The sequence below is a fragment of the Papaver somniferum genome, unplaced genomic scaffold (assembly GCF_003573695.1).
Source record: "Papaver somniferum cultivar HN1 unplaced genomic scaffold, ASM357369v1 unplaced-scaffold_19, whole genome shotgun sequence".
NCBI lineage: Eukaryota > Viridiplantae > Streptophyta > Magnoliopsida > Ranunculales > Papaveraceae > Papaver > Papaver somniferum.
Genome location: NW_020628818.1, coordinates 7,571,901 through 7,599,653, shown reverse-complemented (window position 1 = coordinate 7,599,653; position 27,753 = coordinate 7,571,901). Strand labels below are relative to the sequence as shown.

The following is a 27,753-nucleotide window of genomic DNA, read 5'->3' as shown; positions in this document are numbered from 1 at the left end:
TGGAAATCCAAAGCAAAGATCACTCCAACAAGTTCATGATCATTTTCGACTTGTCCAAAAAGGGGTAAATGATTACATAACGATACAAAAGAGGATCTTTAACAATTGCCACTTAAGCTTATCGATCCAACAATTTGTAAGTATTTGTGTACCTCTTTTACATAACACCGGGTGGTTACACTATACGAACTTAGTATTCTTTTGTTTTGGTTGTTTTATGTAGGAAACACTCCCAAAAAGGCACTACTTAGAGGAAAAGGGAGAACCATTCATATATGATGGAAGTTATGAATTCCTGAAGTCCGTGGTGACAGTTTAGCAAAAAAATGGTTATAATCGGAAGTTATTATATGATGTTTTCTACCGATTCTGAATAAATTTTCCAATTATAATCTCAGAGTTTGGTTATAATCGGAAGTTAGTATTTAATGTATCTACCGATTCTGGGAAAATTTTCAAATTTTAATCTCAGAGTTTGGTTAAAATCGGAAGTTAGTATTTAATATATCTACCGATTCTGGGAAAATTTTCAAATTTTAATCTCAGAATTTGGTAACAATCGGAAGTTTTTATATACAGTAATCTACCGATTCTGGAAATATCTCAAAAAAGCTGAATTTATATTGAAAAGATTGTACAATCGGTAGGTATATCATATGACATAACTACCGATTGTAGCTTACATCTTGGCATTTTCTTACAAAAAACATGTACAAAAAGGGCGGTTCAAATACATCTTCAAAACATAACGATCATTCATCGTCATCATCCGATGGGATCAATTCGAGTAGGCTTTCTGGATCATTGTTCATGACACGATCCCAATCCAACATGTTGGTCTCATATTGTTTCACCCAATCCTTACAATGATTCGTTGGGAAGTATTCCGTCCACTTACTCACCGGAGGTAATGGGAAATCTTTCTTTACCCTTAAAGCGATAAAATGCATCTCATTCACAACTGCCATAACAATTCTTCTATCTTTAACCGATTCATCGCAAACCGTCCTTGTAGGTACAAACGTTATACTACTTCCTTGCAACGGAGGAACAAATACATGCACCACACAATTCAAAACGTCCACTAGGAGATATCCGCATCCAGGCATTGTCATCCAATACTTGGCTTCGATTGTTTTCAATCCATTTCGTCACTTTACACGCGTACATAAGTCTTTGCACTCTTTTTCTTTGTCGTGTCTATCTCCGTCCCTCATCATCTTCATATAGAAATCCTTGTCCTTCATTAGTTGCACGATCATCTTATTTCTTAAATATTGGCATTGGGTGAAATTTTGGATATTCGCCTCGTCAAAGTAACCAATTTTTTCCGTAGCGACGTGAAACTCACAATTGCCATCCCCATCAACCTCGTCGGTGGACAAAACAAATGGAACAATGATTGGAGGGAGTTATTGCAAGTACTCTTCTATAATCGTATACGTTGATCGAATTGGTCTTACATGGAGATCCCTTGGACAAAGAATAGTACCATACTTCTCTTTTATAGTCACCATCTCCATTGGTTGGGTTTGTTGCGAGTCGCTCATTTGATCAAAAAATCCTAAGCTAGTTTGAGACTCCACGAACACTTCTTCTTCCACCACCTCGGCTTGACTTACTTGAGATGGCTCCGTAGAGACCTTTTGTTTCAAGTTTCGAGCGGTTGGTCCACCTTTATCTTTTATTGGACGACATCTTTTCTTAGGTTCCGGCACACCTCTTTTCTTAGGTTCCGGCTCACCTTCAAGTTCGGCTTGCACATGCTCGTACCTAGACCAATCTCTTGTTTTTGATAAATGTTCCTTCAACTCTTTTCTTTCGATGGTCCTCGACACTTCGGTGTCCGGCCTACCCGCCGCCTTTTGCTTACAAGGTTCATCAACCTCCCTTAAACAATGGCGAAGGGTTTCCTCCAAATGGTGCATCAAAATTTGCTTTTTGGGTCCATTTGATGTAGTGTAACGCTCGGCTATTCGTGCACACAATTCCGACTCCAAGAACGATGGAACTTCAACCACCGCGGTGCTTGTAGTGAAATTTAATTGTTTCCAAAATGGATGAATGTCATTAATGTCAATCACTTCAACATACCTACCAAACATATGACGACACGCCAGTCCAATACCTATCATATCCTTGCAAACACAAACCGTATTCTCGTCATCGTAATCTCTATAAAGCTTCAATTGTTTCATCATGTGATCTATTGCCCATTTTGAAACTTTTTGAACAATTCCCCTTAGAAGCATTTTTTCCTTTATATGCTCTAAAGGGTATTTATGTATACTAAATTGCATGCAACCCCTAATTTTCGTGAGATCTCGATTGGTGTATTCATGGATTGCTTCTTGGATCGACACAACTCCATTTTGACTACCGAGTAATATCTTGTTTAATCGTCCATGAGACCCCTCCGCAATGCTTGTCGCCTCGTTCTTGAAATTAAGATATTCATATATCCATGCATACACAAACCTCTCCTTATGCGGTGCCAACCATTGTTTTTTATAATAAGCCACACATTTTGGATAGTCAGTGCCCCATTCATCCTCGAATTTCTTCAAATTAACCTCATAAATTTCCTCGGTTATCGACCAAACCATCTTGTCCCATGCTTTCATAAATAATTTCCACTTTATTCCTTTCTCCTTCTACTTTTCTTCAAATAGCCTCTTCTCTTCTTGCCGCTCTTCCACGGTTAATTTGCTAAGACGTTCATTCTCTTCCGTCGACCTCTTGGTACCCTTCCTTGGTTTCTTATATTGGATATGGGGCTTGCAATTGGATAGGAGGTTACATTGAATGTGTCATGTACATTGCAAGTTCTGGGCTTCCGGAAACACTACCTCTATTGCATTCATTAGAGCTTGATTGTTATCCGTTACAATAACCCTTGGAAAATCGTCGTCGTTATAAATTGACCTCAATGTCTCCAACATCCAAATAAAACTAACTTCGTTCTCGTGATCCATTAAACCCCATGCAATCGTAAACGTGTTTTTGTCCGAAGTGTGGCAAGCAATGTTCAACAACGGCATGTTATACTTGTTTGTCTTATAAGGTGCATCTATCAACAAAATTTGATGAAAGCATTGTACCAATTGGATCATCAAAGGATGTGCCAAGAAAATACGTACCACTTTACCATCCTTTTATTCCTTTCGCAACGTGTAGTCATGTAACTCCGCTAACCACTCCGATTGTTGCATAACCGTTCTACCATCCCATTCTTTCCTTTTGATCTTATCTAAGGCCGCCTTGATCGTAGACAAAAAAGAAAGGTTGTCGGGGTCGTCCGCCTGTATCTTACTTAATATGACACTCGCTTTTTGGATCCGCATAGACTTCACCATATCCATTTCATGTGGTTTTAACTTGGCAACCATTATATGTCCAACAAGAGTATCCGGATCATCGTGGTTGTGACAACCATTAGCAACTTTAGACATTTTACACTCTTTACCATCCCTACCATCGGGCTTATAGAAGACAATATTAAATGGGCATCCAATCTTCTTTGTATGGGTTTGGTATTTCTTCCTCTCCGTTTTCCTTACATATTTATTGTTCTTTCCCTTGTGACTCTTTTTCTCCCCACCTCGCTCACATATCATTTCAAACCGAATATCCTTCACACCACGATTCTGAACTACCACGCACATCTTCTCCTTAGCCTTGTTGATAAGCCATTCTTTTGTCTCCTCCTTACTTCCAAATGACTATATGCGCATATAACACAACAAACGTCATAGGCATGAGCATTTAACATATATCATTTGAAGAAAAGAAAAGAGTAGTCATGAGTATACCAAATCGTTTGCATAGTGGTGAGAAGTATCAGGCCTCAAATAAAATTCATCATCCACCGCTGCAATAGCCTACAAACAACAACAACAAGTTAGTCCATCATAATCGGACGCACGTGATAGCAATTTCCTACCGATTGTTCTATAATCGGTGAATAAAAACAGAAAATATCCTTCCGATTAAATACTTTGAAAAATCAATGACTACTGTATGAATAAACTCTAATAATCGGTAGCTTTTGTATTTATCATACGCCCGATTTGGAAGAAATCGGTAGAAAAAACGCTTATTAACTACCGATTATAAGATCTGAAGAATTCCAAAATTTTCAATTTTGGAGGAATCTGATTTTGGGGCGACATCCATAATCGAAGGTTTAAAATTTTTAAGATTCTATCGATTGTGAAATATGAAAGAAACCAATAATTGAAGTTTTTGAAAAAAAAATCGTATTTGGGCCGACTTTGTCAATCGGAGGTTATGTAAATTTGCCAAACTACCGATTAACAAAAATTGAAATTTTCAGTTTGGGGGATTTTCAAAATCGATAGCAATCTAAGTACCCTATTCTACCGATTTATGATATATAAGCAATCGGTAGATATATAAGCATATTATCTACCGATTCTGGGTAGTTATGGCATTCAATGCATGCAAAAATCGAACTTTCTCATGTAAAAATGCAACAAACGCATGCGAAGTGGGTTATGAGTTTCTTAACACAATACCTGTGAGTTAGATGCATCGTTAGCTTCGATCACGGGTGATTCTACGCTTTCTTCCATGAAAGCGTCGCCTAGGATTTCCTCTCCACAAAAGTTTGGATCATTCAACATATATCCCAAATCGTCATCCTTAAACGGTAGTGAAGCTTCAATGTTATGTTCTTCACCTTCTTCTTCTAACCCATCCATGTTTTTTGTTGATTTTAAGAAACACGGTAAATCTCACTTCTTCTTCTTCTATCTCCCACCAAATAATGAAAAAAAGTTTCCTAAAACCAAGTTTATACACATAATCTACCGAGTATAGATCTAATTACCGTTTATGTACACTTACATAACCGATTACAAAATTAGCTATCGATTATTGTCATCAACAATACCGATTATATATATGGATACCGATTATGGGGTTCCTAAATAAAAAAACGAGGCAGACCAAATAAACTACCGATTGTTGAGGGCATATTCGCCATTTTGAAAAATCGCAGAAAGGGATGGCCTGACTTTAGGTTTGGGTGACCTTTTTTGTCTTTTTGTGTCGCCCCTAATTCTTTCAGAGTCGCCCCTAACGATGCGAGGAAAAAAAAGAAGAATTTATAATATATGTTGATGTATTGAACATATAGAGTTTTCAATCAAAAAGACTGATCCTAAAGAGAAATAATATGCAGTGAAATCTGTAATTAGACAATCAAAGACACAGATATGAAGAAGATACATGCCAAAGAATACTTAAACATCCGAGAAAAATGGACCACATCCACGTTAAAATTCTAGTATAAACTCACAAAGTGGATGTTTTATCCGATTTCTCCTACAAAGGAGATCTTCAAACTTGAAGCTTGAGAGAGTTATCTATACTCCACTAAATAAATCTATCAACAACATGTGGAATTGTAGCACTCAACATCAGGTACCTCTCACGACCTGCATATGGTTAAATTGACCGATAAGATCCAATTAAGCCTTCTTCTAATACCAAGTTTTAGGTTTCTGAACTGTCTGCATAGTTTTCAGTTAATAGTGAGGTTCCAAGCTACTAATTGCTTTTAATAGGTAGTTATTTAGGGAGATCACCACTATGATGTCCCTAAGCTTATATCAGGACATATATTATTAGCTTTTAAACTGTTGGATCCAATTACATTTTCAACTACTAATTTGGGGTAATTGCTTCAGCTCTAACAACTTATGGATTACATAAGAATGCTATATTTCTAAATCCACCTATAATGGGTTAACATACAATAATGTAATCAGAAATGCAAGATATCCATAAGTGTTCTAAGTCATCACCCCCAACTTTCTATGTGTGGAACCACACATATCCAATCAATCCCAACTACATTGCACACAATTGGCACACCTTGGAGGTAAAACAGACAGCAACCATGATTTGTGGCGCCCGAGTCCAGTGCACCCAATGCACCCAACATTAGGTGGCATCCACACAACCATGATTTCTCTCATTCCTCTATTATTTATTTATTTATTTTTTCTGTGAAGGGCCGATCTGATCTCGCCTGATTTTTATCAAAGAGGATGCTAGGGGTGTAAATAATACCCGAAAATACTCGGCCTGCCTGTACCCGCCTGACCCCGCATGTACCCGAAGTAGCCCAAAGCTTGTTATGGCCCGTCATGGGCCACCCGGCCTGGCCTGGATTAATTTATTCGGCGGTCTCGAGCTTTGCTATTAATTATGATGCCCGGCCTGGTGCCCGACTGAAAGCCTTCTATGTGCCATTAATCATTTAATATCCTCTTAAAAAGACTTAGAAGTTACCATTTTATAATTGTCAATTTTCTGTCAAGAAAAATAAAATATATAGTTGTTTTTACTTATAATTAGCCTTTTAAAAACATTAATTATAGGCTAAAATTAAAAGTTTGTCATTGTAATTTAAATATAAAATAATACTATCATTTACGGTATGCAATGTTAGAAAGGAAAGGATATTGTATTAAAAATAAATACATTTAATACCATTCATTTGAAAATTTAAATTTAAAATAAAAGAAAAAGAAATTCAAAATAGTGGTCTGTCCGGCCCGATCTGGCCTGCCTGTATAAAAACGGGCTTTGGACGGTCTTTGGGTAGTAAATTATCTACTTTTACCCGGCCTACCCGATCTGAATTTGTTTACAGGCTCACAAATGTTAAGCCTGGCCTGACCGGACTGTCTTAGTTTTTGGGCCGGGCGGCCTGGCCTGCCCGAATTTACACCCCTAGAGAATACCATATCCATAGAACTTAACAGATGAGATAAACACTGGGATGAATTTTTTCTTAAAAGAACAAAAACTCACTGTATTTTAATGGCTTAACATCTCAAATAACAATAATCATAAAAAATCGTCCTGCTTGAACCCTTACTTATCAAATGCAATACCCGTATCAAATATTACTATCTCATCAAAAAATCATTTGCAATATGCAAATCTAAGTATTAATTAGATCAAACCCAATTTTTTGTCACTCGGGTCGCAAAAAGTTTACCGATTACTCCTAAACCCATCCATTATCAAAACCCATAATTTTTTATTTGGTATAAGCTTGAGCCAGTATTTGAAGAAATAATCTTGATCATTTTTCTCTTACTTACTCATAAAACTTAATCATGCTCTTGGGTTTGTTTCATGGAATTTTTTCTTTTTTGAAAACTGGATTGTGTGATGATTTTTTCCCATTTTTTTCCATCAGTTCTTCCCGATATATGGTTGTATGATGGAGAAGAGATGAAGGAAAAATTTAAGAAAAGAAACGTGTAACTTGGAGTTGAATGCTCATGTGGATGCCACATCATGTTGGGTGCACAGAATTCGGTTGCCACAAATAATTTTCGAACAGACAAATACACATCAAAGCAATCCCATTTCATTTTTGTATCTAATAACAGTGAAACTAACAAAATAAATACTGAAAACAATCATTTAAGCATGTTATGCCCAATAAAGAACTGAAAATACTAAATGAATTAGGTTATCACTAACCTTAAAAAGGAAACTCGTCGGCCTGCATAATTTTGCCGTTGATGCTATTTTGTGTGCAACAACGCTGCTGATATTCTTCCCCCATGGATTCACTTTCCTTGAAATATATAGAGTAAATACAATTCTATGGCATCTGTGGGTTCAATTGATGTTGCAGGAGATAAGTAGACATTGAAATTAAACTCTTAGGCATTTGCACAAACAAAGAAATTTCACAAAAGAGAAAAATTATAGGTAGAATATTGTCATTATCTCTCAATTTTGGTATTAAAATTTCCATCACCGGAAACTATCAGATTCAAACCTTCGATTTTGAAATCGATTTCAAATCAGGACACATACGGAGACAAAGAGATAAAGTAAAAGAAAAAGAAGAAATCACTGAAAAAATCCCACAAAAAGAGAAGAAATCAAAGAGAGATCTAATCATACCCTGAGAATTATGCTCTAAATTTCGGTGGGTGATGTTAAGGATTTTCCTTTCTCTGTGAGATAAGTTCGCCGATCTGATACTGGGAATATAAGGAAAAAAAACAAAGAAAATGTCGTGAAGGTCCTTGATGCTTCTGGTGTGAACTTTGATTTAATACCGGGGTATTGTAGTAAATTTAGGGTCATGTAAAATCAAACACCCGGTCGCAAAGTCGACATTTTCTTTAGAACTCTATTATTCGGGCTTTAAGGGGGTGGGATTTTGGGGGTTAAAAGACTAAGTGGAGACTAAGTGGATAGGGGGAGATCAGATTTATGTAAAAGTTCAAAAACACCCTCAATCATTCTCACTTATGACACTTTTACCATTCCATTAACTAATTAATCTAATCCAAAAAAAAAAAACTGAAAAATCATTTAATGAAATCTTTTTTTGAAAAATCATTAAAACTGCAAAAATAAAAAACTCTCCCCCCATTCATTCACTTCCCCCTCTTCTTCTCTACCTCTCTTCTTCTTCTTCTTCTTCTTCTTCTTTCTTCTTCTTCATTTATCAACAATTAATTGTTGATTTAAAAAAAAAATCGTCGTCGATTAATACTAATTGTATAAAAGCATGAAAGCAAAGGAAAAATTAGGTCATTCTTCGTGGAATCAACCTCCTCTTGAAGCAAAGAAACCAACTTCAACAAATGAAGTAGAAATTGAAGATGAAGAGGCATTGAGTGAAGGAGATGCACCAGCCCTCCCAGACTCCTGAGATGACAACAATAAGGTATGAATTGAAATACCCACTCTTTATTTAAGCGTTTTATCGATCTTTCAGTTTGTTTCGAAGATTTTAGGTCTGAAAAAACAGTTTCAGAAAGTGTTTACGGCTGGGAGTTCTTGATTTCCCGGCCGTAAATATGTCTCACGGTTGGGATCTATTGGTTTCCCAGCCGTGTAAATGTATCCACCAAAGAGGAAGAAAAGATCAATATAAGTAACACCTTCTAGTGAGCCCACTCCGCAACCTCGTTACAGAAAACCATTGGGTGCAAACACAAGGAATACAAGTGAACTTGGAGTTGGTGGAGTAAGTGAAGGTGTACTTGATGTTAGTGGAGGAAATCAAGGTGGAGTTTCTGGAGGAAATGAAGGTCTTGTTGTTACTGGAGGAAATAAAGGTGATGTTGCTGGAGGAAATGGAGGTGGAGTTGTTTCTGGAGGAAATGAAGGTGGAGTTGTTACTGGAGGAAATGAAGGTGAGGTTGTTGTAGGAAATAAAGGTGAAGTTGCTTTAGGAAATGAAGGTCTTGCTGTTACAGGAGGAAATGAAGGTGGAGTTATTTTTTGAGGTAATGAAGGTGGAGTTGTTGTTGCTGGAGGAAATGAAGGTAGAGTTGTTACTGAAGTTGGCACTTCTAGTGGTGCTACTCTTGATAAAGGTAAATTAGTGGTTGAGGAGGACAAGAAGGATGGAAAAAATAAGTATCCACCAAAGGATAGTGCAAGAGAAATCATTGATGCTATGGTGTTTTTACCTCTCAAGAAGAATGGGAGACCTTGAGGTGCGCCAAGAGATCGTTCTGTCTTGATTAGTTACCAGTCATCATGGGCTGCTAGAATCTGTGCAACAAAGGTAATAAATCAAATTTAATATATGTTATTTTCATTTTATTATGGATATTTAATTGTAATAACCATAATTTTATATTATTTGTAGTTTCCCAATAAAGCGGTTCCTAAACTAACCAAAGTTTTGGGCGTTGGAGGGTGAGCATGATGATGTGGTATCTTTGGTAAAAGCTTCGGGGTTATGGTTTGGAATCGAGGCGCTGCAGAAGTCGTATGATGTTGTGCCAGTTTGTAATTTTAGAGAAATATTCTGGCCCGAAACCATGACTTTTCTACTCCGATTCGGCGAGATGACTATGACTTTGGATGATGCAAAGGAAATCACCGGTGTTGCTTTGGAAGGAAAGGCTGTGTATGAGGTTTTCAACAATTCTCTACTTTATGATGAGCTTTATGTCTTGGCTAAACACTGTCTTGGATGGAGCAAAGATCAAGCGGAAGAAGAGTTTGAGATTGGTTATGGAGCCGCGCCCAGAGCTAAAAGGGAATTTAAACAATCAGGTGAACGTCGTGAAACAGTTAATATGTCAAGGAAGATTAACCTTGTTCGTCTGAAGGAGCACTTTGAGGATTCTGCCCCGTAAGACCAAAAATGGAGAGATCGTGATGGACGCAGAAAGAGCTAGACATACTGCTATAGCTTACTTGTTGCACGCTCTTGGGACCATATTTTTTCCCGATTTCTCAGGAAATAAGGTAAATGATTGTTATTTGCAGTGGTTGAAGACTCTCAGTCTCGATCCGAAAACAAACGAGGTTCCTAGGTACTCGTGGGGCACCGCCCTCCTTGCTAGTGTGATGGAGAGTCTTTGCAAAGCTTCTAGGTGAAACATAACACAAATTACGGGATGTGTTGCTCTTATCCAGGTATATTTTTGTGGTAATATAAAAAATATTGGTTTACTTTACTTTTATATATTGGTTTGTATGTATAATTGATTAATTTTTGTTCAGAAGTCATGGGTTTACGACCATTTTAAATCCTTGGGGCCTACTATGGATACAAAATGTCCTCTATAGAAACCTACAGGAGGAAAATACCACTTTAACGGGACCCAACATAAGGATAAGGAGAATGAAATGGTCGAAATGAGGAGAACATTGGATGTTTGACAATTGATGATGTGGACTTTGATCCATATTTGAAACTTGATGAGGATGTAGATGAGAAAATTGGTGATATAGTATTTTCTAATGTGGCGGCCTGTACGGGACCATTGTTTCACTCAACTGGGTTCGTCATTTTGGATCCTCGTAGAACGCTCCGCCAAATTGGTATTGTCCAGAAAATTGTACCTCAAGAATCTAGTTTTCCACTAAGCGTAGCCAACTCCGTGTTTAAGTACAAAGATGTCAAATTGAACTATGCAACGACACCGTCGATCGATGATTGGAATGCTCGTTCCCAACAAGAAAACCAAATGAGTAGAAGAGGGCTTCAAGCTGCTCATGGGACTTCTGAAGAGGATGCTAATTACATAGGATGGTATCAAGAGTGGGCTCATCCTTATGTGGAAAATATGGATCCAGGGAGATAAATCAGCAGAAGAGAGTTCAAAATCAGCGGAAGATAAAAATGAAAAAAATGAATGGGAGAAGATGGTGGTACGTATACTACTAATTATGTTTAGAAATGTTTTTTTTTTGTTGATTAGCTATGAATAATTATAGTAAGTGTATTTGATATTAAAAAATAGGTTGAACGAGTTAATTGGGTGGTCAAGGACATGAGCCATATGATTGATTCGGAGAGAAGTTAACCGTCCCTGAAAAAAGATTACTTCGGAATCGAGTTCAAGGCATAATAATCCCTGAGAATGGGGGTTTATATGCTTATGAAGATGACCGATCAAGGAGAAGTAAGAGGGCTAGGTCTCCTTCTTCTAGCGACGACTCGGATAATCCCTCACGTGAGCAAGCTCCATCAAAGCAAGGAAAAGGTGGTCGAGGTGAAAAAGGAGGCCGTGCTGGAACAACTGCTGCTCGAGGTGGAACAAGTGCTCGAGGCGTACGTGGTGGAGGTAAAAAGACTCCAACTCAAGCTGGCAAGGGAAAAGGAGGTAAAAATACTAGAGTTGTAGAATAAGTTGTTGAACAGGTCCAAGAGGACGATTTGGATTCGTTTTTGCAAGAGTCTTCGGGGGAGGAATCAAGTGAATGACAATCTACTCGCTTTTTAGTATTTTACCTCATGGATATTTTGTTATCTAAGCCTTTGTGAAAAAGACGGGGTCTAACAACCACACCCAATATTTCGTTTGGTAATCTGAATAGACAAACTCCAGTATACTTTCAAGAGAATCAACTAGACAGTTAGACTTCATCTATAAAAAGTATATCAAAGAGTTTTATATCTCTATCTCTTGATTCAATCTACAATCAGCAAATAGGAATTCGCGAGCCCGATTGAATATAAGAGGATTAAATTGAACAGTACCAAAGACCAATGTTCAAGTGTCAATCAATTCACTCAACAACCCAAAGGCCGGATACAAGAATTGATTGATCTTAACGCACAACCTGTGATATTTCTATTATATAAATAAAATATAATGCGGAAAATAAATAATACAAACACTAGGATTTTGTTAACGAGGAAACCGCAAATGCAGAAAAACCCCGGGACCTAGTCCAGAATAAACACACACTGATTATAAGCTGTTACACCAAATTCCTACTACCTATTCGGACTAGATGTAATACCTTCTTCAGCACTTGTAGAACTCCTAGCAAAATACCGATTCTCTTTAGAAATTCTTCACGCAAATCTTCTAGCAGAACCCGAGGTTATCTTTAGAAGATACCACAACACGATTGATACGATTCGATATTTTGTTTGCACAAAACACCAGTTTGATTTCCCTTTAGATATGAATCAAGGTTTTGGAAATCTTGTGTTTATTTTGATAAAAACAATTACTAGGTAAAAGTAATATAAATAAAAACTTGTAGATTAGGGATTATTATACTCTTCAAAAATAGGAAGAGAAATCTAATAACTCTACAACAAGAACAACTAGAATAAATCTAGAGATATCTTGTTTAAAACTTCTCAAGGATTTTACGAGATGCCTCAATAGAAGTTTTTATTTCTAGTCTCCGATTTCGACTAACAAGTGTTGGTATACGTCGGAAACTGAAATCTATCAAAACCTAGGGTTTATGATCAATAACTCATGAATGGTTTTATATCAGAAGAGAAAACCTTAGAATAGACAAGAGGTGAAAAACCTAGATTACAAGTTGTATAATCAATCACGAAGATTTAATTCAACTTGGCTTTGTGATCCCCAATACAAATACTTTATCTCACTCTTGTTCACGAAGAACAGAAGACATGGAAACAACCTGCAAAGCTTACGACTATTTTCGAAAAGGGATGAAAAACGTGTAAACTCACGAACCTTTTATTTATAATGAACAATAGCTTGGAAGCTAAGCAAAGATATTTTCCTTTTTCAAGACTCTCCTAAATATGAGAGTCTTTCCTAAGTTACAAATATTATGCATAAATAATTAATTATTTATTTATGTGAATAAATCACATTCTAACTTAGGCAGGAATTAAAAGTTATCACAAACATTTTAATATGGTAATTAAATATGTTTGGATTAATAACCATCTTGCTTAGACAAGGAAACATCACCAACTTGACCAAAAATAGCTTTTAGTCACGTAATTGGGACCAAGTCCATGAATTGTTACAAACAACCCATGAATTGTTTCCTACTAACGAACTTTAATGAATCACTCATAGCTTCATCGTTATAACTCGGAATTGAGTGATTCTTGGCTCGTTGGATTCATAAACTCATTCACTATAACATGAGATTCTTTATAAGGATAAAGGTTATTGTCTCCAAGGTCATGAATCAAGTAAACTCAAGTATATATACATAAATGTACATTTACCGTCATTGGAATTGTTCCATAGAGTGAGCATTTATCTTGATAGATTAGAAAGGTAGAATTGAACAAGAATCCAAATGAAATCAATCACATACATTTGTTGATGAAGTACTTGTTGATGTCTTCTTGTAGTCTTCAATCTTCAACCTTCATCCTTTAAGAATAGCTTTGATTCAACTTCTTAACCTAATCTAGTCTGAAACTATCTTTAGTATGCTAAATCAAAAATGCAACTAAAATTGACAACTAACTTGACATATCAACGCTAGTGGGTTCAACCGAGCAGTGCTCTAAGACTTTGAAATTTTACTATTTTCGTAGTTTGGTTAAGGATTGGGATGGATGGATTTTTATAACTTTGCATTTATGAATTAATGTTAGTCTTTCAATGTGTCTAATCTAAGAAAAATTAGGAAAAAAGCAACATCATTGATTTTTTGGTGCACTTTCGGCTAGGTCGATGCTTCACAAAATCTAGCCGAAAATGCCTATAATTTTTGTAACATAAACTTTCATAGCCGTAAACAAGAAAATGGTTAGAAACTTCCAGCCGTAAAGGGAAGAACGGTTTGGAAACCCGTCCGTTGTAGTTTCACGGTTGGGAAAAACCTAGCCATTGTTTGGTTTGAATTCCCTGAACAACAATGAGTCATATTTACGGCTAGATATCCATGCCGTGTACATGATCACGGTTAGGAATTGAAACCGTAAATGTAATTACGTCTTGGTCGACCTAGGTACTTCCTAGCCGTTATTTGCAATGGTTTGGAAACCCATCTGTGACCAATTACGGTTGGGACTTTCCTAGCCATATAGTATTCTGGTAAAACCAAAAAAAAAGGGCTCCTTGTAACGACTACATATCCAGGCCGTAAAGTTTTCCACGGACAGGAATCCCAGCCGTTAACAGAAAGTAATAAATCAGATTTACGGACAGGAATCCCAACCGTAACTGTGACAGAACATAAACTCGGCAGGTTATACAGAATTACAACTTGGTTGACCTAGCTATTTCCTAGCCGTAATTTCCTATAATTTCCTTTTGTACCACTTCAAATCGGCTAGTTTTTTGAATTTTGAAAAACAGATCCGTTTGAAGACTAATCTATAGAAGGTTTTAGCTATTCAACTACCTATTTAAACTTGAAATACCTTATTCTCCATATAACCGCCCATTCCAAATCAAAATCACACTTACAAACTCTACTAAAACTCCTACAAACTCAATGCAATATACTCAAAGGATAAACCCGACTTTACTTTGGATGAAGACTTATCTCTTTGCCAAAATTTTGTGCCATGCTCTCCAAAGAAGGGAGAAGAACGAAGGAATGGTGGTGTACCAAGTCAATCTTATTTGAGTAAGATTTTTGAAAATTTCTGTAGTGAAACAGGTAACACTAATAACCGCCATGTGATTGAATTGTATATTCGATTCTCAAACATACGCAAAAAAGTGGAAGAGTATATGGCTTTACTTCGTATGTGCAAGAAACTTCGACTTAGAGGTGAGACTGATGAAGAAGTCGTAGCTCAAGCTAACAAGGAATGGAGAAAATGGAAAGGTTATAATTTCAACTTCGAAGCTCAAATGACCATCATCAAAGATTTCTTGATACATTGGAAGAGATGTTATTAAAACCAACTTTTTTAGGTTTTTTGGTTTAAAATTCTAAAAATATTTGGAGGATGATGGTTTGCAATATTTAATCTTTGGTTTGTTATATTGCAATGTTTATGGGATTTGCGCGTTTACGTCCGTGAACTTTGTTGTCCCATATTTTGTCAAAAGTAAAGTCGTTCATGATCGGTATTCATGTATTGATTAAAGGATGAATAGAATTTTGAAAAACACAAAAGTGAAGCCTATAATGTCAATTCTTTGATGGAAGATAGGTTAAAATATTTTGTGAACAAGGATAAAGTCTATTATTGTTATGCAAATAATGATTGAAAATAGAATAGATCCTTGTATATTCCACAGTATTGATCTTCTTTGGTTCATATCTTATGAAATACTGTGAGGCTCCGTAATGTGTCTTATGTTGAGCACGATACGACTAAGTTGATTTTTTTTGATTAACTTGGTTGGTTGTTCCATAAGGTGTGTTATGTTGACCATTTGCAAACTAAATCAATCATCTCGTTTGGTTATTTAGCTGATTGCTCCGTAAGCTCTCTTATGTCGAGCAAAACAAATGACAATTAAATTGATTACTTTTGTGATTAGTTTGGTTGTTTGTATTCCAATTATATTAATTATGGGTTCTCTTGTAATTAGTCTAGTTGAGCATTCATATATTCCATAAGATTTTTCTTGTGTCGAGTATATGAGCGGCTATCCTAATCGTTTTCCAATGGTTTTGGTAGTCATATGTTCTGTATGTTTACTTATGTTGAGCAAAAACAATTAAGTTGATCACCTTGTGTGTTTAACTTGATTGCGTATTCCGATTAAATTAATCATGGGTTTACTTGTGATTAATTTGATTGAGTTTTTGGATATAGAAAATCACTTATCATGGTTTTTGGTGTCCAATAAAAATCCTTCTTTTCTCTCGAAATTAAGGTCGTTGTTGTTGTTCCCTTGCAAATGACATAAAATAGGGGAGAGTTCTTTTGAACTTGTGCTTAATGGTCATATCTTGAGGGGGTGTGCGGATGTGGAATTTTAGAGGGGTTATCTTGTATCTTTAAACTCCTTGATGAATGCTATTAGCTTCGGCTATATGATTGCATCTAAATTAAGATGATGTGCATCTTTTCTTTTAGTCATGAAATGTCTATTGTGGAAATTCATTATGATCCCGTTCTTGTACCTTTGCCAATTTGATTGACCAAAGGGGGAGAATTAATATGTAGTTCACACTACAAATACATATGGTTTTCGGACCATTGTGTCAGGGGGAGTGGTTTCCATGATCGAGATGGAGTATTGACTAAGGGGGAGTGATACATATCACCATAGTATTATTGTTGAAGTTGTGATACAATCGGACTTTGACATTGTGTAGTAATACTATGACACTGTATAATGATGATTGAGAATCTCGAGTTCTCTCATTGTTATAGCTACGGATCTTCAACAACGGTGATGCTAAACTTACAACCTTTGGGATCATTGGAGTACTTGGAAGGACGAAGATTTCAAGGAATATTGAAGAATTAGACTTATGGAATAGGAGCTACTAAAGTTTCATTATCTTTTTTGTATTCCATATGTATTGATAGTTTTGTCACTAAAATTGACAAAGGGGGAAATTGTTAGAGCACTGCTCGGTCAAACTCGCATGCGTTGCTATCTCAAGCATGTTTGTCAAAACTATAAGTCTTGATTTCTAGTCTATTATAACTAAGTCTCGGACTAGGATAGTAAGTGTAGTTGAGCTCAAGGACTTCATGGCGATTCATCATACAAGTGTAAGGACTACTCAAGGAACCGGTGGAACTTCTCGACAAAAAGGTATGTGAAGACTTGAACTTATCTGTCACTCAAAAGTCTATCTATTCTATCTCCTACTTCTTGATACAAAAGTCGTATGCTATATATATAGACTTAGATTATACACATTTGGTATTTCGAGCCGAGTATACGTCGCCTATCTATATCTCGAAATATGTGTTGGTAAGCGTTTCACTTCGATCATGTTTTTCTTTACCTAGTGACGCAAGTCATGTATGTTTCGATCATCTTGAAAATTGCTTTGACGAGAAATAGTGTGACAACTATATAACGTCCTCTAAGAATGTTTCAATGATTGGAATGAGAGTTTAGATTACATAACCATAGTGGACATAAGTATGTTGTGGAAACACATATGTGCATAAGTCCCATGCTTGAAATCGGCTAGTAGCCAAGTTCGTGAACTCAGTCCGCGAACTGCCGAAGTTCTCAAACCCGAGAATTTCTGCTAAGTTATCAAACTATGTTGCGTGAGCCAAGTCTGTGAACCCAGTCCGCGAACCAGCGAAGCTCTCGAACCCGAGAATTTCTGCTGGAGTTTGAAAACTCTTTCCAGTACTTCAAGTCCGCGAACCTAGTCTGCGAACTTGTATAAGTTATATATCTTAAGATGATTTCTGAATTTAACTCATAAAGACTAAGGAATGTTTTCGCAAACCGTGGCTATAAATTTCATGAACCGATTCATGTGAATCGAATCATCTTTTCTTCAATTGTGTCTTGTGTAGTACATGCGATTTCCTTGCAATTGAACAACTCTCTAACTAGTTCATGTGAGTCATTTGAACTAGTTATGGTGAAGAAGAAAGTGGTTGGTATGAAATGCTCAAATGGATAACCTTTTGGTTGACTATTATTGAACCAACAATGTACACATTTGGGTACGGTTTAAAAACCTATAAGCGTGCAGTTCATTTGTGTATGACAAGCTAAGATTTCGATCTAACGGTTGAGATATATTAGCTTGAATCTAAATCAGGTTTTCATCTAACGGTGGATAGTGTTTTCTTTGTGAGCAAGGCGAAACCCTGATTTTAAAGGATATATACGAGGACATCTAGAAACTCTACAAACTGATCCCCACACGTCCATGTGATACTAGTTTGTAAGCTAGAGTTGATTCTCCTTTAACCCTCTGGTTTTCTTTTCTCAAACCGGTTTAACGACTTAAAGACTTCATTGGGATTGTGAAGCCAGACCGATACTACTTTTATCGTAGTTGTGTGACCTGATCTTGCATCTTCTATCGTATGAGTACAATCAGATTGATTGGCTTGAGATCGTGAGAGTTCTCCGATAGGCAAGATATAGAAGTAATCACAAACATCTTCGTCTCATTGTTTGTGATTCCACGACCTCTCGTTTCGCTACCATACGATTAAGATTGTTGTGAGGTGATTGATTAATCTAGGTTGTTCTTCGGGAATATAAGACCATATTATCAATTGGTTTATGTTCACCTTGATTAATATCAAAAGACGAAACAAAAGCTTTAGGGTTTTTCTGTGGAAGACAGATTTATCCTATTTATCCTTTGATAGACTTTTCTGTGCGAGACAGATTTGTTTATTGTTAAAGCCTGCGATTTTGGGTTGTAGCAACTCTTAGTTGTGGGTGAGATCAACTAAGGGAATCAAGTGCGTAGTATCCAGCTAGGATCAGAGGCGTGGGGGGTGCAACTTTACCTTGGATCCGTGGGAGACTGATTGGGGTTCAACTACAGTCCAGTCCGAAGTTAGCTTGGAGTAGGCTAGTGTCTGTAGCAGCTTAATACAATGTGTATTCAATCTGGACTAGGTCCTGGGGTTTTTCTGCATTTGTGGTTTCCTCGTTAACAAAACTTCTGGTGTCTGTGTTATTTCTTTTCCGCATTATATTTGTTATATAATAGAAATAATACAGGTTGTGCGTTTGATCTAATCAATTGGAAATCCGACCTAACGGTTGTTGATTGATATTGATTGATCCTTGGACATTGGTCTTTGGTACCGTCCAAGTTATTCCTTGTATTTGATTAGTACTCACAGTTTCTATTTGAGGATATCAAATAAGGATAGAGATATAAACTCGTCGATATACTTTTAATTGGTTGATTCTTGTCGATTCTCTTAAAATTGTATTCGAGTTTGTCCATACAGATTGCTAAGAGAAATATTGGGTGGTGTTGTTAGACCCCCGCTTTTTCATTTAGGGTTTGATCAAAACCTCCTCTGAACCAGGTGTTAGGGTCCTTGACCAAACACTAGTTAGAACACAAGAAAAGAAGAACAAAAACATTAGATAAAACCCTTTGAATTGGGGATTAACCACCTCTGCTTAGAAGATTAAGAGAAGAAAAATTAAATAAACTAAATTGTATTGATTAAGTTGTGTTTTTTCATACAAACTCGAGCATTGTATTTATACTACGTAATTTCTTGATAAGCAAGTAATGCAATTAAAAGAAGTTGTAATCAAACTAGGAAAGCTAAGTATTAATTAAAGTAAATCTATAAGGAAAGATAGCAGATAGGTTTAGTGTGGCAACATTAAGCGTCTAACAGGTGGGATCGAGACTGGGACTATTACTGAATTGTACGGTGAATTTCGCTCTGGAAAGACTCAGCTGTGTCACATATTATGCGTCACTTGTCAAGTAAGATTTTATCGTGTTTTCATTACATTGATCTATTCAAAAGTAGTTCTTGAGCGTTATTACTGGCTAGAGAACCCTGAGATGAATAAAAACTAAGAGATGCTATTGTGTTTATAGAGATTTTTTATCTTCTCAAAGCTTATTAACCCAGTCATATGTATTCTCGAATGAATAAAACTTCCACTGGATCAAGGGGGTGGTGAAGGAAAAGCAATGTACATTGATGCAGAAGGCACTTTCAGGCCACATAGACTCTTACATATTGCAGAGAGGTATTATATGAAGCTTATTTTTTGTACATTATAGCTTTAACATATACCATGGCTTAGTTATGCTGAATTGCTGATGCTTGTAGGTTTGGACTGAATGGTGCTGATGTTTTGGAAAATGTGGCGTATGCTAGAGCCTATAACACTGATCATCAGTCAAGACTTCTTCTTGAAGCCAACTTCTATGATGGTAGAGACGAGGTATGATACTCTTTTGGTTAGAATTGCATGCTCAATAATTTTCTACACCATGGCCTAGAAGAACACTTGGTAACTTTCTGGCTTCGCACTTAAGCCGTTGAGAGATAAACTTGATGGATTTTGTTGGGGTGCATATCTGGTAACACAACAAATATAGTAGGTTAAACCAAGTTTCTTGAGCCGAACTAATTATCCTATATTATTGTGCTCATTAGATAAGATAGTAAGCTTAGTGTCTTAGGTGTCCTGCATTAACCGGTACTTTATCCTGTTGAATGTGCGTATAGTTTTATTTGAGCCATTCTGGATGAGTTGAACTGGCAGACTATGTAATATCTTAATGGACTTTTTGTTGGGGGCATGACTGGTAACACCACAAACGACTAGACTCTAGAGGGTTATTACTGGCTAGAGAACCCTGAGCTGATGATTAGCAAACAAACTAGAGTAGTTTATAGAGATTTTTTTTCCTTCTATTCAAAACTTATTAATCCACTCATTTGTACATGAATACGTTTCAGCTTCCACTATATCAAGGGGGTGGTGAAGGAAAAACAATGTACATTGATGCTGATCAAGGGCACTTTCAGGCCACAGAGACTCTACAGATTGCGGACAGGTATTGTATGAAGCTTATATTTGGGACATCTTAGCTTAGACCATGGCTTAGTTACATGATTGAAAAGAGAAAACGATCGATACAATAAGCAAGATGGTGAATTGAAGATGAATTCGACAAATCACTTCTTCTGGTTACTAATTTATTAAAAGTTACCAAAACTTCCAGAAAACAAAAAAAACACCAGAGTGTAAATGACTATATCAAATTTACATACAATATACTTGATAATATTCAAGATCTGAATCACTTATATTAATACGTCCATTAGGATACTTTATCTTTTCCATCTCATCATTGTGTGCTTTTAGGGCAGCACCACATTCTTTCCAAGCTTTTTTAGGATCAGTCGCATGTTTCAAATCAGGATACAATATCTTATCCATCTCTTCATTGATAACAGGGGGGGTCCCGAATGCTTTGGGAGGTAAACATCTATAAGGATTCGCGCCCCAAGCCTCGCCATCAAGGAATAACTTAGAATCATCATCATGATGTATACGTTCAACTTCACTGCCATTAGTAAAGAGCAAACAAAGTTAATTTGTCTTCTTATCAATCAACAACTAATCTGATAAAACTATTGCAATGACAATTGTAATACATGCATTCGACTTTTTATTTCGGTATGTTCTTTTGGGAACGGTCAGTGACGGAACTCAAATTTCTAACCTCAAGTAGGAAAGTTTGTCCTCTGGCTTTGACCAACTAGGATAAAAGAAAAAGAAACATAATAACACCTTCGAGGAGTGTCGAAACCCTTGCTAGGAACTTCAATCCACATAAGCTTCTCACTGCTACTGGCACAAACACAAAATAACTCAGCACAACAGTAAAAAAAGTAACTACTGTAATTTCACAATAAAAACTAGTTAATAGTTAATACCGAGTATATGGATAAGGAATCCAAACAAAGTCCTTGGGATTCTTTTCCACTGTTCCGGATATCATCAGCACTGACAAGTGGATGTCCTCTTTGTCTGTATACTTCTGCATAAACCATAATAAATTCAGTAAGAATCAATACATATACGACTCGTCCAATAAATCAAAACATTAAATATCTGATCAAAAGATTAAACAATTTTACCGATTACACGGTGGACGGCAAGCCCTTCATCACTAAACAAAATATGTCTTGTTTTTACGGATTTAGGAGTAGATTGATCAGTAGAAGTAGTAGTACGTGGAGGAGGAGGAGAATTGGATGAATCTGATAAACACATGTCTCTGTTAGCCATGTACTTATGCAAGAAGTTGGCGGTGCTGGGTATGATTCCTAGGATCTTCAAACGTCTATGGTATTCTTTCCGCAAGTTCTTATCCAATTTCCTTCAATAAAAATAAAAGATGCATGATAAGAAACCAATTCAAGGAAAATAAAAGATGCACGATAAGAAACCAATAATAATACCACAAGATATAGCAAGTGCAACAACCGATAAAAATCAAAGTACACGTATATAATATCAAAGCTAGTACTTACGCATAGTCAGGCCCTTTGTAATATATATTTTCTTCATCCGGAGCATTTGCATACTTGACACAGAAACTGTCAATCAAAAAGTCATCTGGATAGGCAATGACACCGTATTCCAACGTAGTCCCAAGAGAATTCGTACCAGTTACAACTAATCGAATGCTGGACTGCGGATCACTAACAATACTATCCTTGTGTTGGTCATGATTCTCGCTATCCAGTTCATCACCCATTTCTTCGACAGTAGAGGAATGATCAGCAGGCATGTGAACTATGACTTTGATATCAGCACCCCGATATTTTCTAGTCAATGTTACGGTTTGGTTTCCTGGTTTGTCTTCAATTTTGAAGGGAAAATCACTTGGTGTCTGCACAACCAAACAAACACATAAAGACTATTTGCGAAGCAGTTCATGGTGTTCAACACTCACTTTTAACTCTATATAGTGTAGGCAACACTCCGTAGGTCCATAACTAGTGAACTAGGCCCAAAATGAGCAGCCAATATTGATTGCTGGTGTATGCAGATTCACATATACTTTGTTTGCAAGTAGTGAGAGAAAAGGAATCTAAAATGGCAACCTTTTTATTTGTATCTCAAATTCTACCTTCATAATTATATCGAAGTTATGTCCCTGAACGTCTAAATAAACTATTTTTCATGTTAATTAGGGACGTATTGTCCACTAGAAAGCAGACACGAGAAGCGAACACAAAGATGGGGTAATTTCTCAAGAAACTAGGATGTAGACACGTTATAAAATCGACGATATTATTTCTTACTAAAACCTATATATTATATAAAGAAGATGCATTTATCTACGTAAGGACTAAGGACAACCAGCATCAATCGAAAAAGACAAAAGATAATCATGATCCGTTAAATCTATGTCAAGACAAAGAATGAACATGATTGATCTAATTGTGGAAGACAAAGGACAGCCATGATTGATCGTATAGAGCAGAAGACAAAAGATGGTCAAGATCAATCTAACTGTGTAGTTTCTTAACTTAAACAGATTCCTCTAGATAACCTTATGAATGTGACTTCTCAACAATACTAATAGATAGCTTTATAAATGTGACTTCTCCATAATACTAATAAAATTTTGGTAAACAAATTATTTGGGGATAAAAAAGTATATATACTAATGTAATAACCGACAACTCTGCCTGTGTAGCTTCTAGACAGCCTGTCCCAAGCCAGGATACAGGAGGGGGATCGTGATAGGTGTCGCAAGCCAACGATAGATTAAAAGAGGGCGAGGCAGTCTCAGGATGGGTGACCGCCTGGGAAGTCTTCGTGTACCTCTTTTGGTTTAAATCTTAGGAAATGGTGAGAGAAGTAACATGATTGGCGACTACTTGGGGAGTTATGGTTTCAAAAAAAGTTGGCAAGTTAGTCGATATGGAACACTCGTATTGATAAAACAATTTGAACATGTTACTGGAAGAAGGAAGGATCCCTTTTTTCAATGCCAAATCGACGATGTGTTCTCTTTCTAGCCTAAGGCTTAGAGAAAGAAACCAATGTAATAACCTATATGCTAAAAGATGGGCACTATTAGTGGACAATTATACTAAAACTGTGTGCGCCATATGCATGTGATGTCACTGAGAAGCGCACATCCAAGCGTCTGATGCAGATAGAGCCCCAAAATTGAAGTGCCCGTGCTACACAGATTGTCAGCCAGACAACTTTTACGGTTACGAACATCATGACAACTGCACAGAGCAGCGTTTTCTTATCTAAGATGTCTATTCCAAAATCTTTCAGCAGGTAAAGAAAATGGAAAATAAAACAAGTCTCACAACGGTTCGTCAATTCTGTTCCACTTAACCACTGTTATTCGGCTGAAGAATGGAAAATCTTTCAATTTGACTGTCACAGCTTAACACAGTGGTATCTCTAGTAGTATCTTAGATAAATCAACCAGTTGTGTGGAAAAAATAATAAATTGAAGATAGTAGGCTGTAAAATTGAAGTGAAGTGATGTTCAAATTTTAAAAGTTTCAGCTTGTGAAGAAGATTTTAAAAGTTTTCAGTTTTAAAATTGGACATAGAATTGAGTATAAAAACTGAAGAAAACGAAACATACCTTGTGAAGAAGATCTTCAGCTTTCACCTCAGCAGCACATATGATTTGATCAGAACTAGACGGTCTCATTTTATTCTTAGAAAGAGAAGAGAACAGCTGGAGATTTAGAGCTCGTCAATAAATTAGATTACGGGCAATGCTGTTCTTCAATTGCGGGGTGATGAAGATGGAAGAAGAAGAGCTGTAATTTCTAAGAGGAGTCTTCCTCGTATACGCTAGTAAGACTGGGGTTATCGCTTTCTTAATGATTTTCGTCGCCATTCTAATACAGTAATTAATTTGCAGCACCAGAAATCTCCCTCCCCGGGTTAGGGAGAACATAATTTAGGGATTCAACTTCCGATTTAACATATGGATCTGGGTGTGGATCGCTCGGCTCAAAAAAAAAAGAGACATTTCTTATTTAGTCCAGTAATTCCGGCCCGTGTTACTGGCTAGTCCAGAGGGATAACACATTTATCGGTTGGTCCAATAAAGTTTAAACCTGCCTAAAATTACCTATCTACCCATAGACACGTTAAAAGTAATTTTCAGTTTCATTTTCGATTCTCTCTCTCTTGTTTCTTCAGTTACAGAACCGCTCCTTTAGACATTCAATTTCTTCTTTACCAATCACTTCTATCTCTTCTTTCTTCTCAATCAAACTCATCTGAAAAACGATTTCGGAAATCATTAATTACAGAAAAATCATCAGTTCCTGACCTAATCAATTACATAAATCATCAGTTCCTAACCTAATTTTTATTCATTCAATTGAAGAGAAAAAATGGTTAGAACTATCAAGCGGACAATTACAGAAGAAATTGTAGAAGAAACCCAGGTAAAAAGAAGAAGAAAAAATGTTGATGATTCACCAACACAATCCTCCCCTGCTGCTAAATCTCCGACAACAAGGAGTATGAGTAAAGTTGGTACTCCGTCACGAACAAATGTTCCTCAGGTAGAAGGTAAGCAAAAATCAGAAGAAAGTAAAGCCTAATTTTGTACTTCAAATTGACATGCAATACTTAGAAAACTGTTGTTGAATTTCATATTGACATGCAATACATATCAATATGTAATGCTGATGAAAAACTGTAGATATGTAGTGATGTTCAACTAATATCCTACATATGCTCAATAGAATCACTACATCTCTGTATGTAGTGTTTGTTTTACATGTTTTCAACTGTTGCATATGCAATTTACTCTTACATATTGACATGCAGTGTGTGTTTCTATGCTCAATGAAATCACTAAATATTTATATGTAGTGTCTGGTATACATGTTTTCATATGTTGTATATGTAACTTGAGACAACATATTGACATTCAATGTGTGATTCATATGTTTTTTGTTCAATAGAAACACAACATCTCTGTGAGTCATATGTTTTACATGTTTTTCATCTGTTGTGTATGTAATTTGACACAACATATTGACATGCAGTGTGTGATTCATATGTTTTATATCTGTACTACATATCAATATGTTGTCTGCAATTTGTAGTTATTGATATGTAATGATAGCATCTCAAATTGATATGTGTGCTACATATTATTATCTGCCTGTAATATGTAATGTGTACAAAACTTTTGGTTTACAAAAACAGCAAAAACCAAAGGAAAGAAAGCAGCTGCTGCTCCTGAAGCAAAAAGCAAAAGAAAAACAGCAGCGGCAACTACTAAAGCAAAAGGAAAAACAGCGACAACGGCTGCTACTTCTTCACCACCAGCAAAGGGGGACAAAGCACTTGTCTTGAGAGCTTCTACTCCTTCTCCAAAAGGAAAGGGAAAAGAAAAAAGGGGGAAAGCAAAAGCGCTCCTGAAAGAAGGTTTGTAATGTTAAAACTGAAGATAATTCTTAATAACGAGGGGGCGCTTCCCCCTCGACCCCCGTAAATTGTGGTTCATATGTAGTTATCAGTATGTAGTTATAAAATTACCAGTATGTTGTGGTATTTGATATGTAGTTGTTTCATGTTCATGGTAGATACATTAACTACATATTTGATATGGTGTAGGGGAAGAGAAGGGGAAGAAAGCAGTTGCCTTGAGAGCTGCTACTCATTCACCAAAAACAAAAGGGGGGAAAGCAAATGTAGAAGGTATGTAGTACAACTACATATAAGAACAAAGCGTATGAATAATATGTATCCTTAATAACATATGTTTATGAGTATGTAATGATGCATTGTTGTGCTTGTTTTTGGTATTAAGTGTTTTTACATTTTTACTGTATTAAAGCAGATACATATGCCATACGTACTATAACAAATCGATATGTAGTTAAAATAATACGTAGTGGTATCTACTATTATATATCAATATGTAGAGGTAAATACTTATATTCTCATAACATATTACATATCAATATGTAGAGGTAGATACTTATATTCTCGTATGTACTGTTAATAATATGTAGTTTCAAGACTTGGTAGATATTACAACTACATATTAATGATGTAACTACATATTTGATATACCATATTGATATGTACTGTATTAGTTTTTGGTTCTTGTTATTGTGTAGGTGCTAATAAGCGTAAGAAAGGAGATGGAAAACCACGAAGTTTATACCGTGGCGGTTTCAGGGGATTGTGTGGGCTTGCGAAGACTATTAGGACCACTAAGAAGGCTATTGCGAAGTCCACTGAAAACCTTGAGTTGAGTGAGTTGCAGCTGAAGATGATTTCTGAAGCATCATTCGGTAACCTGTTCCTAATGTTCTGGTACACAAGATTTGAGTTGGAACATTAGTTGAAGATTGAAGATGCAATGACGAAAATGTTACGTTGTTACGTTAGGGGTCAAGATCCAAACAAGCTTAGATTTGTCTTTAAAAGGCATGGCCAACCGAATGGGCTAGTATCCACACCAGAAGAAATGACACTTATTTATGGGATGCCGAGAATTCCAAATAGGGAATATCTTGATTATAGGCTTACACAAGTCAATAAAAAAGGTGGATGGCGTGAAACAGAATTTTTCAAAAGGACTTTTCCTACTGATATGAAAGCTAGTGATAAAGTGACTAGGAAAATGATTGTGAAGGCAATCTTGAATATCCTTAAACGAACACCAATTAATCTGAAAAAGAAGAAGTCTGATGAAGAGTCTCTGCAAAGCGTGGGTGATCAATCAAATGAAGATTCTGAAGAAGACGAGGAAGACGAGGAAGATGCCGAAGATCTTGTTAGGCTATCTGCTTGTATATGTGCACTTCATTATTTTTCGCTACAAGTGATGCAAACGCTTTGACTGAAAAATATATTGGTTTCGTTCTTGATCTTGAGAAGGCTAAGAATATTTCATGGCCTGACCTCATCCATTCTCATTTAGAGAAAGAGCTGAATGAAAACGTGGAATCCGTAGAACGCACAAATGGTTGTGCTATTTATTTGTTGGTAAGAATCTATTTATTTGTTTATTCTACTTCAAAATGTTTTTGTTTTATGTGTTTTCTACATTTTGATAGTATATCTAATACTTCATATCAATATTTTGCAGCCATGG

General features: G+C 36.4%; 2 protein-coding genes across 9 annotated transcripts; both read right to left on the bottom strand.

Moving 5' to 3' along the window:
• Positions 1 to 605: 605 nt before the first annotated feature.
• Positions 606 to 8,074, bottom strand: LOC113338862. Of its 5 annotated transcripts, XM_026584260.1 has the most exons (5): positions 7,963 to 8,074; positions 7,531 to 7,663; positions 4,539 to 4,804; positions 3,813 to 3,881; positions 606 to 3,722 (listed from the first exon to the last, which is right to left on the bottom strand). In XM_026584260.1, the coding sequence occupies exon 5, from the start codon at positions 2,622 to 2,624 to the stop codon at positions 1,413 to 1,415; it is 1,212 nt and encodes a 403-aa protein (XP_026440045.1). In that variant the 5' UTR covers positions 2,625 to 3,722; positions 3,813 to 3,881; positions 4,539 to 4,804; positions 7,531 to 7,663; positions 7,963 to 8,074; the 3' UTR covers positions 606 to 1,412. The 5 variants fall into 5 exon arrangements, with proteins under 5 accessions (XP_026440045.1, XP_026440044.1, XP_026440046.1 ...); XM_026584259.1 differs by having other exon boundaries at positions 4,539 to 4,772; positions 7,531 to 8,044; XM_026584262.1 differs by having other exon boundaries at positions 2,653 to 3,722; positions 7,531 to 8,044.
• Positions 8,075 to 20,791: 12,717 nt separating this feature from the next.
• On the bottom strand, positions 20,792 to 24,571 carry LOC113338962 (uncharacterized protein At2g39795, mitochondrial-like). Of its 4 annotated transcripts, none has more exons than XM_026584359.1 (6): positions 24,259 to 24,571; positions 22,166 to 22,527; positions 21,770 to 22,011; positions 21,566 to 21,669; positions 21,352 to 21,479; positions 20,792 to 21,192 (listed from the first exon to the last, which is right to left on the bottom strand). In XM_026584359.1, exons 1-5 carry the CDS (start codon positions 24,325 to 24,327, stop codon positions 21,477 to 21,479), a joined length of 780 nt encoding a protein of 259 aa, XP_026440144.1. In that variant the 5' UTR covers positions 24,328 to 24,571; the 3' UTR covers positions 20,792 to 21,192; positions 21,352 to 21,476. The 4 variants fall into 4 exon arrangements, with proteins under 4 accessions (XP_026440144.1, XP_026440145.1, XP_026440142.1 ...); XM_026584360.1 differs by having other exon boundaries at positions 21,420 to 21,479; XM_026584357.1 differs by having other exon boundaries at positions 21,352 to 21,476.
• Between the last annotated feature and the right edge of the window lie 3,182 nt (positions 24,572 to 27,753).

Excerpts from the sequence above, each read along its gene's own strand:
- LOC113338962 (XM_026584357.1), bottom strand. The coding sequence starts at position 24,327 with ATGAGACCGTCTAGTTCTGATCAAATCATATGTGCTGCTGAGGTGAAA. Across the intron at positions 22,528-24,258 it reads CTGAAGATCTTCTTCACAAG|ACACCAAGTGATTTTCCCTT; the intron begins GTATGTTTCGTT and ends TTGGTTGTGCAG. Across the intron at positions 21,670-21,769 it reads TGCCGTCCACCGTGTAATCG|AAGTATACAGACAAAGAGGA; the intron begins GTAAAATTGTTT and ends TGGTTTATGCAG.
- LOC113338862 (XM_026584260.1), bottom strand. The coding sequence starts at position 2,624 with ATGAAAGCATGGGACAAGATGGTTTGGTCGATAACCGAGGAAATTTAT.